The sequence below is a fragment of the Panthera pardus genome, unplaced genomic scaffold (genome assembly GCF_024362965.1).
Source record: "Panthera pardus isolate Hobbes unplaced genomic scaffold, ASM2436296v1 HiC_scaffold_21, whole genome shotgun sequence".
Classification (NCBI taxonomy): Eukaryota; Metazoa; Chordata; class Mammalia; order Carnivora; family Felidae; genus Panthera; species Panthera pardus.
Window position 1 is genome coordinate 46,384,072 of NW_026526777.1, and position 18,981 is coordinate 46,403,052.

An 18,981-nucleotide genomic window follows, 5' to 3' on the forward strand; every position below is an offset into this window, starting at 1 on the left:
GAGTGGGATTCTAAGCAAGAAAAGATTCTCTGGTTTGTCCAAGCTGCAGTGTAAATAGTTCGAAGCCTGGCTCTTTTGACCCTGATTAGAACTATGGTTCTCAGGATATTGTATCACAGTCTAAGACTGTTTGGAGCCTGGGCAAAGCCCCAATAAGAGAATCAAGTAGAATCTCCAGAGTTTAAAGAAAAAACCATATCACTTTCATCAAGTAATTAATTTCTTTTTAAGAAAGAACTCTTACTTACTGTATTCTGGTGGACTGTAGAACCATAAGGCACCCCCTATAACCCTAAATTGTCTTGTTTTTTATTTATGCTTTCTAGACTACGAGTTCCTTAAGGACAAGATACTTTACCTCATTATTCATCTTTTTATGTTTAAATCCTAGTGGGGTGTTAAGCAGTTTATTGGTTGCTCAAAACATATTGGTTGAAAGTCCATTCCCATGGCCCTGTAGTTATTGACATCTATGCTAAGGAAGTAATCAGACATTTTATGTATATAATAAAATAAAATAGATTTGTATTTCCAAATTTATAGTAGAGGAAAATTTGGAAGAGCATTAATGTTCAACAGTAGAGAAATGGTTGACTAAATTATGGGATGTAGACATAATGGAATATTATGCAATCATTTAAGCCTGTGATATTTTTTAAACTTTTTTTAATGTCTATTTTGGGAGAGAGAAACAGATCATGGGCGGGTGAGGGGCAGAACGAGCAGGAGACACAGAATCTGAAGCAAACTCCAGGCTCTGAGCTCTCAGCACAGAGCCTGATGCAGGGCTCGATCTCACAAACTGCGAGATCATGATCTGAGCCAAAGTTAGATGCTTAATCAACTGAGCCACCCAGGTGCCCCCAAAACCTGTGATTTTGAAGAACATTGATAACATGGAACATAAGAATAATAATCATAAATGTAAAATATATAAAACTGTAAATACAGCATACTTACAGTTTTATCTATAAACCCCTATAATTTTGAATGAAATAAATGTGACAAGAATTCTTCTTAGGATGAGGACTATTTTTGTTTAGGAAAATATATGGAGCCTATGCAAGTAGAAAATAAAACAGAGATCATGTGTTCGTAGGAAAAATGAAGCAGAGTGAAAAGAGTGACAAAGGGTGTATTTTATATAAGGTGGACATGGATGGTTTCTCTGAAAGGTAACATTTGAGCAAAAACTCAAGTGGGAGTTCTATATATGGTATATATATATGGTATATATATATATGGTATATATGGTTATATATACGGTATATGGGAGATATACCAGTATGTTTGTTTGCTGGTGGGAATGATCCAGTAAAGGAGGAATTTTTGGCAGTGGAGTAGAGAGAAGGGACAGCCAGAGAGGGGACACACAGGAGCTATGTCTTTGATTAGGCACACGTGAGTAGTTAGCCTTAGCTATGTCTAGATGATTCCTTCACCGTGAAGGCAAGGCGGGTGGCTGCTATTACAGGTAGGTTCATAGACACCATGGTGGGAGTTCATGAAAGTTCTCTTCTGATTGCTAATCTTTTCCCAGTACAGTAGAAACAAGGTCATCAAATGAGGGATAAGAAAAGAGGCATGTCATGAAATAGTCATGTAAGGGAATGAGAAAGTGAGTCAACATTTAATTAGATAAAAAGTATATAACAATTTCTATTATTTTGTGTATTTTGGGTGAGTTTTTAATTTATCCATAAATACAGGTTTGTTTTTTTTTTCTATCTCTACATAACTCTATATCTTTTCCATCTCCGGGCAACTAAAGTAATTAATACAGTGGCAAACTGATAGAAGATAAATGTGAAGAGAACTTGTTCAGTTCTGGAGCTTCTAGAGCAACTTATCGTAACTAAAATATTTTCTTTTTTGTTGTTAAATAATTGCACTTTTTTTCTCTGCTCCTCAACAGGGTGGTGGTGATTGTCCAGAAATGAGTATTGGAGCTATAAAAATTGCCTTGGAAATTTCTCTTCCGGGGTCTTTCATCTATGTTTTCACTGATGCACGGTCCAAGGATTATCGGCTCACTCATGAGGTGCTACAGCTTATCCAACAGAAACAGTCACAAGTGAGTAGGAATCAGCCCCCCAAATTTTCAGTCTGAATACAGCTGGAAGGAATTCAGGCATACCTTGGAGATATTGTGGGTTCAGTTCTGACTACCACAATAAAGCAGATATCACAATAAAGTCAAATGAATTTTTTAGCTTCCCAGTGTACATAAAAGTTTTGTTTACATTGTAGTCTACTCTCTTAAGTGTGAAATATTATCATGTCTAGAAAAACAATATATATACACTTTAATTTAAAAATGCTTCATTACCAGACAGTGCTAACCATCATCTGAGCAAGTCATACTCACTGATCACAAATCACCATAGCAAACATACTAATAATGAAAAAGTTTGAAATACTGTGAGAATTACCAGAATGTGACACAGAGACATGAAGCGAGCAAATGCCATTGGAAAAGTCGTGCTGATAGATTTGCTCAATGCGGGGTTGCCACAAACCTCCAATTTGTAAAAAACAAATAAACAAACAAAAAAAACACAGTATCTGTGAAGCACAATAAAGCAAAGCACAATAAAACAAGGTATATACCTGTATGGCATGTGAGAGGTTGCCTCTCCTCTTTGTCTATACTTTGTGTGGCAAAAATCAATAATTACAACTATTGATCTGTATATATGTTCTCCAATATACATGTGCCATTTAATTTAAACATAAGTGGATATGTAGTATTTGTGCATATTAATACCTTGTTTTTTAATATAGAGAGGAAATGATGGGGGATTAATGAACGTTCTTTCTTTTTTTTTTAATGTTTTTATTTACTTTTGAAAGACAGAGAGAGAGAGAGAGAGCCAGTAGGGGAGGGGCAGAGAGAGAGGGAGACACAGAATCCCAAGCAGGCTCCAGGCTCTGAGCCGTCAGCACAGAGCCTGACACAGGGCTCGAACCCACAGACTGTGAGATCATGACCTGAGCAGAAGTTGGACACTCAACCAATTGAGCCACCCAGGCACCCCGAAAGTTCTTCTTTCTGTCTTATCCCTAGAATTGACAAGAGCATAGACCTACAAAGAAGGCCTGTGTCTCAAATATTACCTCCTATGTGGAATCTTGTCTGAGTCAGACTTACTCATTGTATCAGTTAGCTATTCCTGTGTAACAAACTGTTCTACTCTCACTGGCTTAAAACATATTTGCAGGGCTCCATTGGTCTAGGAAAGGCTTGCTCACTTGTGTGTCTGGGGATAGTTTGGGTTTAACTTACCTAGGCTGATCTTTGGGGTGACTTGGCTCTGTCTCACGAGTTTCTCACTTCTTTTTTTTTTTTGAGACCAGTAGGTTTGTTTAGGCATGTTCTTTTCATAAGGCAGAAGCACCAGAGACCAAGGGGAAATATACAAGGCCTCTTGCATGTAGGCTCAGAACTGATAGAATGTCCCTTTTGTCTTGGGCTGCTGCCCAAAGCAAATCACATGTCCATGCTTTGATTTGGAGATGACAAATTAAGCTCCACCTCTTAAGTAAGAGGGACTTCAAACACTTTTTCAAAATGCATATAGAGTGGAATATATATATTATATATTATATATTATATATTATATATTAATTATACATGTATGGTATTATTATAGACATATGTATGTATATGTATATTATACATGTAAGATGTATATATAATATATATGTATTCCAGTTTAATAGTAATATGTTAACACATAATAGGTAGTCAATAAATACATATTGATTTATGAAAACCCTTTAAACTGTCTTCTTTTTTTAAAAAAATTATAGGTTGTATTTGTGCTCACTGGAGACTGTGATGACAGGGGCCATATTGGATATAAAGTCTATGAAGAAATTGCCTCTACAAGTTCTGGTCAAGTGTTTCATCTGGACAAAAAACAAGTTAATGAGGTCAGTTTAATCAAGTGGGTCTGCTTTATTATTAACTACATTACCATAATTAGTTAGGCTGACCTAATTGTGACAGATACGATTTCAAGAACAGTTTGCAAAGAGATTTTTGTTCCCCGCCCTAGTCCACAGGTCAATAAAAGTATTAAACCAATGTGGAGAAGCATAGATTTGTATAGTATTAGTTTATACATTGTATTCTATAGTGATGTATTATTTAGATTTAAGCATAAATGTATTTAAAATTTATTCAACAGGAATTGAAAATTTTTGTAGATCTTGTTTAGTAAAGTCAATTTGTATTTCTGATGCACAGCTTTTGAATAATTGGTAAAATAAGGGGTGATGGTTTACTGAAGTCGAATATGAAAAAGTTATCGAGCAAAATTCTAATGATGTTAATCTCTAAGATTAAAAGTAAAAAAAACTATAAGTAAGTAACTTATGTAGTAACTAAAATTTTTTATGGTAATAAAATCTATAACTTACATACTAAGAAAATCTTGGTATTTTCTAAAAAAGCGTTTGAGATACGTCTGTCACAATTCTTTCTCCTTTCTGTTACCTTGTTGTGGCCTCACTATGGTAAGAATTTATTTATTTATTTATTTATTTATTTATTTATTTATTTATTTATTTATTTATCTATCCATCCATCTATCTATCTATCTATCTTCCATTTAAGTTTCTAGGAGCATGCCAGTACTAAGATAAGGTTTTATGTAGGCACAATTCACATTTGATTGATGTGGTTACTGTTATCCAAACAAGTTCTATTAATTTCATAACAGATTCCTTTGAGTCTTGAATGAAATGGTTCAGTAATTCTTCTTATACCTAAAGAATTCTTATTACATCATGGTGGAAATAATAGGGCATTGCAAATTTCTAGAATAATATCTAGCAAAAATATTTTTATCAGCATATGGTATACAAACTTGGAAGGTTATTTTAGTGTAAAAAGTCTTTTGTTGGAAGAAACAGCCTTAAGAAGGTTATGGCTTGAGTCCATATTGTGTCCATGATAGAGATTCTGAAATGCCTGGGCAGGGTCTGACAACTACAGGGGAATCCTTTAGCAGTTATTTGTATGAACATTTGCATGAGAATTTGGGAACCTAGAAAGAAAAGAATTGGGGAAGAGTACAAGACTTTCACAGGACCTGGGTTTCTTTAATTTTTTTTTTAATGTTTATTTATTTTTGAGAAAGAGACACACACAGAGTGTGAGTGGGGAAGGGTCAGAGAGAGAGGGACACACAGAATCCGAAGCAGGCTCCAGGCTCAGAGCAGTCAGCACATAGCCCACCTGACCCAGGGCTCCAACTCACAAACTGTGAGATCCTGACCTGAACCGAAGTCGGCCACTTAACCAACTGAGCCACCCAGGAACCCCCAGGACCTGGATTTCTTGTCCCATCCCATCGGCTATGTTTGACCTTAATGTGAAGGAAAGCCCTCTTGTAGTTGTTTTTAATCTGGAATTGTATAACACTCTGGGGTACAGTCAATATCATGAGCACAAAGTAGAGGGTATAAGTAAGGAGAGTACTGCTTTCTCTTGCATCAGTGAGGACACCACCTGCTTTGGGTGTTGTGAAGTTCCAGATTAAAAGTGACAGTGGTCTTCTGCAGAAAAATGGGGCAGAAGATGCCATTCCCAGTGGACATGGTGGTTCTGGCAGAAAGTGCTAGAGAAGAGAATAGGCGAGAAGAGACATGGCTGGCACTTCGGGCATTTGAAAGAATAGTTGTTCAAACCTGTGAGTAGTCAGGCACAACTTGGAGCTTCCCAAAACGAATTGGATGAACTTTTAGGGAGAACCATAGGACTTTATTAGGAGTTGGGCCCCAGAGCTAGAAAATAACATGGTGGGTCTCATAAATGTAACTCCCATTTATATCCACATACCCAGGGAAAATGGACTAACACAAAATTGAAAATATTGTTGTCTTAAATGGAAAAAATAAGCCCTACAAAGATACACACTTTAGTTATTAAATAAATGGTGTGATGCATAATTTTTGTAGTCCTAATACTTTTTAACAATTCTGACAATTACCAAGTAATTTACAAGAATAACAATTTATGAAAACTTGATATAAATTGCTGAAAATTATAGATACAGGTATATAACAGAAATTTAGCCCGCTGATATTTTGACCTTGAAATTTAGCTAGGCAGAATAGGACTAAAGAGAAGCATTGCTAAAATTGTCCATTTTTATAAATTGAAGTTTGAAGCCAACAGGGTGAGACTTAATTTAGCTGTCCATCATGGGAATCCCAACCCCCTCACCATCTGGTTCAAGAAAGATCATCTCATCTACTTTGGGCCACTTGAGACTCAAGAGGAATTTAACTGGAGTCATCTTGAAAAAATTCTCTTCTAGATATTATCCTGTATGGATGTGAATCCCAGACCTGATGCAGGCATCTTCATATAATTCTGGGAATTAAACAAATGTAAGGGAGAGTAAGAAGCTAAGAAAATCCAAAGCCTGTGGGTTAAGTCAACACTCAATCCCATCCTACTGCTAAGCCTCCAGAGTTAAGGAAATGACCGTTTTGCTTAAGCCAATTGGAAGCGAGTATTCAGTTACCTAAAGATAAATGTATCCCAAATGAAAAGAATTCTATATTCCTTCATGACATGGTCTCTTTAAACTCCACTTTCCTAATTTGTAAAACAGGGAGAACAGACTTATCCATTTTGGAAAGTTATTATAAGACTAGATAAGATAATGCGTGTAAAATGTTTCAAACAAGTTCTGGTACAGGGTAAGTGCCCAATAAATGTTAACTAGTATTTTTATAATCCTCACAATGTTATTTTGCTTTCAAAGTGGAGAAATTGTGCCCCTATGTTTTTTAGAAACCAGATGGCTAGCTATTGCTAGGAAATACATTTACTCAAATGGGAAAAGGCTGGAGAGATGTTTTTTTTTTTTTTTATTTCCTGTGTGAGGAAAGATACTGTGAAGGGGTTACTGGAAACTGTATATCTTTCCTTAAAGAAAGCCACCAAGGTAGAAGATTTTGTTAACAAAAAGCAGAGTGACAGAGTTAAAATTGGATTTGCAGAATTTTTAGCATATAATTTAGCCATTTTTCTTTTCTCATTGCTCCAAATTCTATTATATAAACATAAACAACTCTGGGAAAAATTGATGATACAGTGATAGCTGCACATTTAACATACGTGAGAACTGCAGGAGGGCCACACGTGTGCTTAGTCCTTACATTTTACTCAAAAGCGATTTTTCATCTCTTATTTCTAATGAAAATTGTGAAATATTATGCTTTATCCTCTATAGTTCATCAATTTCCTAACCTAGTGGGATATTTTTTGTATCAACTTTCTCTTGAGATAACTTGAAGTTTCCGCTTTCTTCTTCTTTTTTTTTAAATAATAATTAAGTAGAGTATCTTTCATCTTTATTTAACATAAAAGAAACCAAAGTGAAGAAATTATTTGCCAAGCATCAGTCTATAAATCATCATACAGTATTACATTTTGGAAACACAAGTTAAGACACATCTCAAGGATGTACTTAATTCACCTTTGAAGTTGAAAAAGGAACTAAATAGTCTTACTCGTCCATTTCTTTGTAAACTGGGTTATTATCAATGGATCTAATTAATGCTTCCTTAGGTATAAGAAACGTCCAAGTTTGAAATCTCAAAGTTACCCACAGATGTTATATTCTTGCGTCAAAGAAGCTAATGTGAAAGATCCATTGTTAATTGGATGATTTACTTGTTCTGAATTTCCCCATTCTTTTTCCTTACCTCTCCCAATTCATGTCTCCAAACACTCTCCTCCTCTCTCTCCCTATCCTCCTACAAAAAACCTTCCACCTGGACATCCTGGCCCTATGGATTGGTGTAACTCCCTACTTGAAAGTAATGCTGGCTGTATTATATCAGAAGGGAGTTTTATTAAATAAAGGAATCATTGTCAACTAATTTATATTTTTTGAAGGACATAAATGATGATATTTGGAAGTCTCTCAGTAAACCTTAATGACTATCTTATCATGTAACATGCAGGTCTTTGGTATAAGATGTATTAATTCCAGCGGTCCTTCCAGCACTTAATGCTTTCTTTGGGAGAGGCTCCTGTGCTGCTCTGTTTGGAACGGGCAGACTTTTCCTCATTCTCTATTAGACATGAAAGGCTCCCATGATTCTTTCCTTTTCTCAGGCTAAGAAAATAATAATAGTATCAATTTAGATGGTCGAGTGCTTGATATGGCCATTCAATAAGAGTTTAATTTTATTTCATTTAATCTTTACCATGTAAGGAAGACAGCATGATCATAAACCTCAATTCATGAATGAGGGAACTGAAGCATAGGGAAGCAGAGCATCTTGCTCAAGGTTAAATTGAACTTAGGGGACATACTTAGTCTTTCTCCTCAGATGATACCCTTGACCACCATAAGTCCCTGCCTGTGATTTCCACTTTTGTTTTTTTATCGGAGGATGCATTTCTTTAAGTAAAATTAGCACACAATGTTATATTAGTTTCAGGTGTATAATATAGTGGTTGGAAAATTCTATGCATTATTCATTGCTCACCACGATAAGTGTGGTCATCTATAACCATACAGCATTATTACAATATTATTGACTATATTCCCTATGTTGTACTTTTAATCTCTGTGACTTATTTATTTTATAACTGGAAGCTTTTGCTTCTTAAGTCCCTTTATCTGTTTCACCTACTCCCCTACCCACCTCCCATTTGGCAACTACCAGTTTGCTGTCTGTGTTTAAGAGTCTGTTTTTGCTTGTTTGTTCATTGGTTTTGCTTTTTAGATTTTACATATAAGTGAATGCCTTCTTTCACTTAACATACCTGCAAGGTCCATCTATATTGTTGCAATTGACAAGACATCATTCTTTTTTTATGGCTCAGTAGTATTCCAGTGTGTGTGTGCGTGCACATGCGTGCAAACGTGTGTATATGTGTGTCAAATCTTCTTTATTCATCTATTGATGGACACTTGGGTTGTTTCCTTATCTTGGCTATTGTAAATAATGCTTCAATAAGCATAGGGGTTTATTTGAGTTAGTGTTTTCATTTTCTTTGGGTCCAGTAGTGGGATTACTGGACTATATGGTATTTCTATTTTTAACTTTTTGAGGAACACCCATATTGCTTTCCACAGTGCCTACACCAATTCACATTCCTACAAAGAGTGCATGATGGTTCTTTTTTCTCCTTGCCAACCCTTGTTATTTCTTGTCTTTTGGGTACTAGCCATTCTGACTGCTATGGAGTGATAACTCATTGTGGTTTTGATTTGCATTTCCCTAATGATTTGTGATGTTGAGACTTTTTCATGTACCTGTTGGCCATCTATATGTCTTCTTTGGAAAAATTTCCAAATGAAGCTGTATAAACGTTCATGTACAAGTGTTTGCATGGACATATGCTTTCATTTCTTTTGTATAAATACCAAAGTGGAGAATGACTGAATCAGATGATAGTATGTGAAGTGACAGTCTTACGCTTAATCTATGAAAAATCCTAACATCCTGGCAACAAAAAAGCCTCATAGATGAGAGATTACTGGATATATTTCTCTTGCTAGTTTTATGCTTATTTTCACTGGTTCATGCTGATATTAGAAAGACTGTTAACTTTGCTGGAGTGTGAATTCAGCAAAACCCCTTCCTGCCACTTTGGCCAAAGATGCCTTGTGACTACAATTCAGACCAAGAGCTTTTTGCATAAAGCTTAATGATGAGACTCTGAAACCCAGAGTGTTTTTTTTTGGTTTTTTTTTTTGAAACCCAGAGTTTTGAACAATTAATACTCTGGAGTGAGGTGTCTGCCATTTTATTTTCCCTTATTCTGAGTTTCATTCCACACGTTATTTCAGAAACATAACCTTACTGCTGACCTTGAAAATAAGTAGAAACGGGTGTTTCCTCTGAAATTTGAAAATGTATCAGAGACAATTATAACATTCTAGAAAACTACAGGAAATGTTAGAAAACAATGCGTAAATGTTTCCACTTATTCATTCTTTGACTTCACCTAATTAAATGTTGAAAATGAAGTGTAGAACTCAGAGCTCATACTTTAAAATGATAGCAAGTCTTTACATCCAAAAATACACCAGAAAGGAATATTTATCCTAGTTCCAGTAGAATACTTTCTTTTTCTATTATGCTAAGATTGACATGGTATCCTCATGAATGTGTGTGGGGAACCTCTCATACTCCTGTCACATTGTTACCTTATCCCTCCAAGGCACCTAGGAGTCATTAATTAATTAAATTACTGATATGGCTATACGAAGTCATGTGTACTTTTTGTTTCTATTTGCTTAGAAAAAATAAAACATAAAATACTTAGTTTATTATTTAAAAATTATTTATTACAGACCTCTGAGCATGTGAACGGTGTTTAAAAATGACATTGATATTGTGCATAGGACATAATATTCTTTGCAAGTGGAAAAAAGAAAAAGATGACTTTTCTCAGTAGAATCTTACTTAGGCAGAAAATACCAAGAGTCAAGTGGAGCCCTCCTGTCATGTGGAGCAGTGGGGAATGGGAAGTGGGGAATGCATTGTTTAAAAGGATGAGCCTGTAAAAAATGAAATTTTTTTAATATGAAATTTTTTTTAATATGAAATTTTTTTTTAATATGAAATTTATTGTCAAATTGGTCTCTGTACAACACCCAGTGCTCATCCCAACAGGTGCCCTCCCCAATGCCCATCACCCACTTTCCCCTCCCTCCCACCCCCATCAACCCTCAGTTTATTCTCCGTTTTTAAGAGTCCCTTATGGTTTGCCTCCTTCCCTCTCTGTAACCTTTTTTTCCCCCTTCACCTCCCCCATGGTCTTCTGTTAAGTTTCTCAGGATCCACATAAGAGTAAAAACACATGGTATCTATCTTTCTCTCTATGATTTATTTCACTTAGCATAACACTCTCCAGTTCCATCCACATTGCTACAAAAGGCCATATTTCATTCTTTCTTATTGCCAAGTAGTATTCCATTGTATATATAAACCACAACTTCTTTATCCATTCATCAGTTGTTGACTCTATTTTGATTAGAAGCTGAAATAAAATGTCGATTTCAACCGTGAGATGTGAGCTTTAATGGTGCCAATCACTTGCATAGCTAACTCTGGGTTTGCAAGAGTCTTAACTATCAAAACATTATGGTGTCAATCTCAAAGTCATTAAAAATTTTATTCAGTCCAAACTGGCTTGAAAGAAATGATCTATTCTGCCATTTTGGGATTTATTTTTATTGGAGTTATGGTGGAGATTAAAGATTTGAATTGAAAGGAAAATGTCCCAAGTGTTTGATATTCAAAACTGAAACAACTTAATCATCACTGAAGTCACTGACTATAGTCTCTTCAAGAGTTCACCTGTTGGGATCCACAAAGGAACACAAGGGAGTGAAATACATCTGTAGTGTTAAAAGCAAATAAAATTCCATTGGGTCATTTTCACAGAGCCTCAACAATTTGGATATTTCCTTTTATATTTTATCAATTTAAATTTTAAAGGTTTCTTTTGAAACTTTTTGTGTAGAGAGGCATGTGTCTATGGTGAAAGGTATGCCTTTCTTTCTTTGTACACACACACACATACACATGTGCGCCTATGCACACACGCATGCACACACACACACACACACATACATACACACACCAGAGTACATATTATCTTATGGGAATTTAGAAAGAATAAGAGAACTAATACAGTTAAGAGGTTATATACCTGTTGTTTCAAAACAATATTGTATTTGTGTGTTTGTATTTGTAAAGATTTTAAATCATTAAGAAAGCAATTATGTTTCAGTCATCTAAACCAGGGATTATTAAAGACATATGTAACAAGAATTCTTTGTTATATATGTAAAAATCAAGTGAGGTCTTTTGTTGAAAGCATTTTGAAAGGGACCTAATTTTGAATCTTGGGGAAAAGGAATTTTAGAATCATAGCCTCTCCTTTACACAAAGGTGCCTGAATATCTAGGCCAGTTGGCCTAGCTGACCAAGAGATTTGTGTGCCCAGAAGACCAAAGGTCAGTCTTTATCTATCAAAGAAGGGGAAAAATAAAAAGGTCTGACTACTACATCTTTTCTCCAGATTAAGAGGTACCTACTGCTAGTATTTTCCTTTAATTATGATAATTAAATAATCTGGCTCAAGGTAATTGGTTGTTGTTAATTTCTAGACATAGAAGAGCTTATAGTTTTTTAATTTTCTTTTCTCAGTTGACTATCCAGGAGTCCTACTATTATGATTACTGTTCTCCTGAAAGAAAAAGTTATAACTTTTGTACTAAACACAGTAGATCAATATTATTTTACCATTGCAAGAAAAGTCTTGGTTAATACCTTTGACAAAGTAATTATATCAATTAAAAGTAGCTTACTACCTTTGGAGAACACATATGAATTTGTTTTTTGAAAAGCAGTTTAAGGGTTTTCACATACAAAGAATGAAGAAAAGACTGTATTTTAAGTACTTCTGTATACTACAAATCCATAGGCAACTTTGAAAACAGTAGGCATATCTAATAAAGTGGTAAGCAGTTCCCTGAAGGTATTAGGTTGTAAATGCTAAATACATCTCATGATTTATCCTTATTTGTACTTTGCTCAGCATAAATAAAAACATTCATCAGGGACAATCTAATTTTTATTTTATATTCTGCAGTAGCAAAGATGAAATGGAAGAGTTAAGAGTCAAAGTAAGGCAAGTTTTATTTAAGAAATTTATGACCTACGGTAAATAAATGGAAATAGGAGTCCATGCTTCATATATTTTCCAGGTTTCCTTATGCATTCCTAGAATGAACCAACTGTAATAGGGTTATAAATGTAAAGTCTTTTGAGAGATGGTATGAGCTACTTTTGAGACCTCCCTTGTAACATTTTGGTTATGATTTGGCTTTGTGACAAAAATTATAAATGGTTTTTCTCTTCTTGCTAAAGGCCCTGAGGTTAGGGGGAAGTACGTTAAGGTCATTTACCATATAATTTAAGCAGCTTGGTGTGAGTGAATGAGTAAATAAAATGGAAAAAAAAACCTTTCAAAATAGGTGCTAATAATTTATTTACTTTAAAAGTATCATCATTGGGTTATTTTATCAACTTTTAAATTATGAACTTAGAAAAAAGATACATGGTATGGTTAAACCATTTAAAATTTTAAAATTAGTTTCTGTGATTAAGAAGAGAGTTTCCAGGAATTAGTGAAACTGTTTATGAAAATGTGGCCATTGTTCATTCAAATAATATTTATGAAATTAATAAATTAATTCAATATGATAAAGTTTAAATAATTAATAAAAAGCAAGTAAAATTATTATTGAAAATGATGTTGTTAAAATTATATGTCTGGTAAGATATTTATTTACATATATATGCATATTTCTAGAATAAAATGGAAAAGCCATACCCAAAATGTTGATGGCAATCACTGGATAGTATAACTATAGGTAATTTTAATATTTTTTTCTTTAATGTGCCTTATTTTTAAAATAATGAATATATTATGTTTTTAAATAAAGGAAAAGAGTGAAGGCATTGTCACTTAAAAAAAACAAAATTTCATTTGTTTTGTTTCTCAAATTCCATATATGAGTGAAATCATATGGTATTTATCTTTTTTGACTGACTTATTTTAGCATAATCTTACCAGTATCTTAGCATAATCCTGTCTAGCTCCATCCATGTCATCGCAAATGGCAAGATTTCATTCATTTTTTTTGGCTGAGTAATATTCCATTGTGTATATATATATATATATATGTGTGTGTGTGTGTGTGTGTGTGTGTGTGTGAGTGTGTGTGATCTAAACACAGTAGATCGGGGGCGCCTGGGTGGCTCAGTCGGTTGAGCGTCCGACTTCGGCTCAGGTCACGATCTCACGGTTCGTGAGTTCGAGCCCCGCGTCGGGCTCTGGGCTGATGGCTCAGAGCCTGGAGCCTGCTTCCGATCCTGTGTCTCCCTCTCTCTCTGCCCCTCCCCCATTCATACTCTGTCTCTCTCTGTCTCAAAAATGAATAAACATTAAAAAAAAATAAAGTAAACACAGTAGATCAATATTATTTTATCATTGCAAGAAATGATAAACACATAGATCACACACACACACACACACACACACACACACACACACACCCCACATCCTCTTTATCCATTCGTGAGTCGATGGCCACTTGGGCTGTTTCTGTGATTTGGCTGTTGTAGCATAAGCTGTTATAAACAAATGAGCAAAAGTGAAAAAAGAGAGAGGCAAACCAAGACACAGATGCTTAACTATGGAGAACAAACTGATGGTTACCAGAGGGGACATAGGTGGGCAGATGGGTTAAATGGATGATGGGGTTTGAAGAGGGCACTTGTGATGCGCACTGGGTGTTGTGTGGAAATGCTGAATCACTGAATTGTACACCTAAAAGTAATGTTATACTGTATGTTAACTCACTGGAAGTTAAATAAAAACTTAAAAAAAAAGAAAGGAAAATTTCAAATACACTCCACATACTTCCAGAACAGATTCATAAGCGAGGCTCTGTGTTGTGTGTTCTGGGGACGCTAGGATGAATCACACATAGGTCTGGTGTCTGCAGATGTCAGATTCTGGAATCTAGGAGGAGAGAGATCAAGTCTTTCCTAGGCAAAAGCGAAGTGAAGAGCCACACTCCTCTTTCTAAATTTTGCTTCTTCCTCAAGAGTAGACCTTTTCTTCTTTATCTTCTTGAGTGACATTTATTTCCTTTTTTCCCCTCATATTTATTTATTCTGTAGTCTTTAACTTTCACTATCTCCACCCAGTTAGAATTGTTCTCTTCGTGTCATCCAATGACTGTTGCCTCCATCCTCATTCTTTGTAAAATGTGACACTGTTGAGCATTTTGAACTTTTTTCAAACTCTTTCGCCCCAAGGACCCATGATATGATGTTGTTCCCAACAGATCTCCATTCCTTTTCTGCTTACGTTGCTGGTGCTTCTTCCTCCTCTTATTCTAAATGTTTGTGTTTCTCAACCTTGGCCAGCCTCTTTATTTTTATATCATAATTCGGTCTTTTCTTCCTTTCTCTGCATGGCTTCTTTTCTCAGTTCACTAAGACCTCTACTTCATTGTTTCTTCTTCCTGATAGCATTATTTAAAATAACACTCCTCATTTTGTGTTATACTTCCCATTACCTTCATTTATGATAACATTACTGTTTACCTACTATTATGTTACCTATCAATTGTTCATGCCTAAAACAGTGTTTGACACATAGTATGTGCTCAATTAATAGTTATTATATAAATGTTTGAATGAATGAATCTCACTAATTTTCTTTTACTCTGCGCAGATAATGTCCAAACCTCCAATCCTGACTGCCTCCTCAACTTTCGTCTTGTATTCCAGCTCTCTTTGGTCCTCTTAACCTTACCACATGGCCCATTCTAAGTTAGAATCTCCCCATTAGACATGTTCATCATTAGAGTTACCCTTTGCTCTTGATGTTACCACTTTTCTTACAGTCACCTCAGCATAAGTGACCTGAGTCAGTCATCCTTGATACCTTCTCTTTTTCTGCTGTTTACATTCAGTTGGCTATTAAAATATTTTCCATTCTATTTTCATACTAGCCTTCTCAGTCAACCCATCCTTTCCTCACCTAATGTCTCATTTATCTTTGGCCATATGACATTTTCAATTATTTCTCTACCATTCTCTCATTTATTTATATCTTCATTTGTTGCTTTACCCATTTGTGCATTCAACAAAAATTATTGAGGCGTACTTACTATGTATTAGGCTTTAAGAATTCAATATTGATCAAAAAATAGATATAATACATGTTTTCATGATGCAGAAGGGTTATAGAGGGAGCAACTGAGTAAGGACTAGAGGACTTGGAGATTATGGTAAGAAAATGAGATGTCTAGAACAGCCCTCATTGAGGACAGGTTCCATAGTGTGGCCATGGAAGTTTGTGACTGAAATGAAACAATAATCAGGGTTACAGGAGGTGAGTAGCTCAGAGTATTCAGGGTTTGGCAAACTGGATCGGTTGTCTGTGTGAATGTGGAAAGCACTGAGGTGACAGCGAGACATGGGATGGAGAGAAAGACAGTGGGCTCGGTGTCATAGTCTTCAGTAAATGAGGAACAGCAGCAACATAACAATAAAGATGGATGGCACAAGTCTCAGTGGAGCAGGATTTTCCTCAGGGTGGGGCAAGTAGGAGTGAGGGAAGAGAAGGCTGTTCCAGGTCCAATCTCTAAGATATATGGGGTTAGAAGAATGGGCAGCCTTCATTAAAGAGAGCTGTTGGAGAAGAGACTAGTTCAGATGAGAGGCTTTTTTTTTTTTTTGAGGATAGGAATTTGAATTTTTCATGAAGACTGGGAATAAGAGGGTCCAACAATGGAATGGAGTTTTTAGAAATCACAGCGAAGAACTTTGGGTTAGAAAGACAGTAAAGAATTAGGTTAATGGAGAGAAAACACAGAACAGAATCTGGAAGAAAGTATAAAAAAGTGACTGATAGTTGTGGGTACTTTCATCCTGGAGGATCATCCTAGAGTTTAATGTAGATGTGAGTCACGGTGAGTTCAGTTTTAATGTACTTTTCTTAGTTCCCCTGGTTCATAGTGTTTTCTCCTCTGAGACTTTGGATTGGCTGTTCCTTCTTCCCAGAAAACTTTCCAGGCTGTGCACCAATAACCAACCACCAACCCCTCGTCTTCATTTATCTGGCTAATTTCCTCTCATCCTTCAAAATCATGTTGGATCTGATTTCCCTCAAGGCCCTCTCTGAATTCTCAAATCTGTGCCTCTCCTTTGTTCTTCTCTCATCTTATAATCATGTTGTATTATGGTAACAGTGGATCTACCACAATAAGCTGTAAACTTCACCTGAGCAAGAACTGCTTTTGTTTTTATATCTCTGCTGCCTATCAGAGTGCCAAGCATATAATAAATTAGTAGATACTTAATATTTGTTTACTGAATACATGAAAATTGAAAAGTAGAACAAAGTTGAGATTTGGACTAGGAGAAATCCACACTGATTTCCACATTCACATAAAATCTCAGGTCTGCTATTAATTATGATAATCATAGAAAATTGAGGAAGAAAGGAATTGTCTTGCTAATAGTTTTACTGTGCACAGGGAGGCCCTATATCAGAATTTATTGATGTCCCATGTAAGCTGGGATGCTGATTCTAAATCAGAGCATGACCAAGGATTCAGGTACCCTGACTCAGGGTTGAGGGTTCCTTCTCTTATTTCTTTCTGCCAAGAGCATGGAACTTTCTTTAATGGAATCTTGGAAGTGTGGGGAGGGAAAAAGATTTTTTTCTTCTACCCTTATAAGACTCAGCTTGCAACAGGCAGATTAATAAGAGAAAAACAAGCAGAAAAATTTTAACTTGTATACCTTATGTACACATGAGGGATACCCAGGGAAAAATTAGTAACTTTACAAGATGGTTTAAAATTCAGGCTTAAATGCCACCTTTACTTTAAGAAAAAGAAAGAAAGAGGTAGGGGAGGCCAGTTTTGGAAAGGTGACCAGGAAAAGCAAGGTTACCCAGGGTAAAGTTCGTTATGCAGATTTAAGTGGAGACTTCTACATTAAAAAGAGTCTCTTGTGACTTAGAGACATCCTCTTCTTGGAACAGGGAAGGGAGATACCCTCACAAATGGAAATTTCCTTTGTAAATGTAAATTTCCCTTATTAAAAAAGGTAACTTCCACTCTGTTTTCAGAGCCTCTCTTGTGTCTGCTGTTTCACAAAATAATCAGGGCAAAATAATCCTTATGGCAAAGGGGCATATTTGAATTAGCGTGTTCATTGCCTGACATTGTCTTCTTTTTACATATATAGATTTAGTTGTTCATGTTGTTTTTGCCACAGAATATCCTTTTCCTCTGTTTTGGTATTCTTTATTTTCCTAAAGACTAGTTTTTAAAAAGTAAATATGCAGATATATCATAAAACTATTAGAAACCTATTAAACAGATTTACTTTATATGTAGTTAATTGACATGTAATAAGGATGGACTTTTTGTAGTAATATCTACATTAACATAGCCTGTTGGAGTGGAGGAAGTCAGTGGATCAATTAAGAATATCTAATACTTACACTTTTCTGAAATAATGCTGTCTTACAGAATATATTTAAGTAAGCAAATCATGAATAGGACCAATTTGATTTGCTAATAAATTTAATTCACTTTCATATTTTCCTTAGGAACAAGTAACTTCCCTTGAATTTCAATTATTTTGTGGTAATATAAATGTCACATGAATAGGTATCCTAACCCTGGCTTCCTGGATTTTTGACTTTTTGTTTTTGTTTGTTTTACAGTGTTCTCCATTTTTATTAGAAATGGAGAATAGGACATAATGCTCCATAAATGAATTTAGACAAATGTCATTTGTGAATTCAACCTACAGTATCAAACAGAATGAAGTTTATTTGCAGATGAGGTTTCCAAAGTAAACACAGTAGGAATAGCCAGTTTTTATAAAATAAAAACCAATTTGTACTTTTCCCCAAAATTACCCTGAATATTTTTGCAGCTTCAAAAATATTTGGATAAGTCCCTTAGTATTTTTTCATTTCACTCACTCCTTATACTTCCTCTTTTAGCTGGGGTCTGGAAGTTAAATTCAGAATTTCACAAGAGAACTGTTCTTTTAGAAATTTCTAGCCTAAACAGATGTAGAAAAGTCTAGGATCCTAATGGAAAACCATTTATTACATATTTAAAGGTTTGTTAGACTCCATGACTTTTTTGGGGGAAGTTTAAACTTATTTTTGTTTTAGAAGATTAGTTTTTAACTGTTATTTTAAGGGTCACATAAATTTACTTGGCTAGCTGTATTGACCATAGAAGACTTTCCAAATATATGTTGATTTATGTAACTGTGGAATGAAGGAAGCAAAGTTTACTCCCATCTGGAGAGAGACCCTCTGAGCCTAGCTTCATTGAATAAACTCTAATAACATTTACAGTTTATCATTCCCTA

The 18,981-nt window shown here is 35.3% G+C and overlaps 1 protein-coding gene across 3 annotated transcripts in view; it reads left to right on the forward strand.

Moving 5' to 3' along the window:
• Positions 1 to 18,981, forward strand: part of HMCN1 (hemicentin 1) — a 495,740-nt gene that overhangs the window by 149,194 nt on the left and 327,565 nt on the right. For all 3 annotated transcript variants that reach the window (XM_053909192.1, XM_019426820.2, XM_019426835.2), the window contains 2 exons: positions 1,916 to 2,074; positions 3,814 to 3,936. In XM_053909192.1, coding sequence (XP_053765167.1) covers positions 1,916 to 2,074; positions 3,814 to 3,936 — 282 coding nt within the window. The remainder of the gene's footprint in view (positions 1 to 1,915; positions 2,075 to 3,813; positions 3,937 to 18,981) is intronic.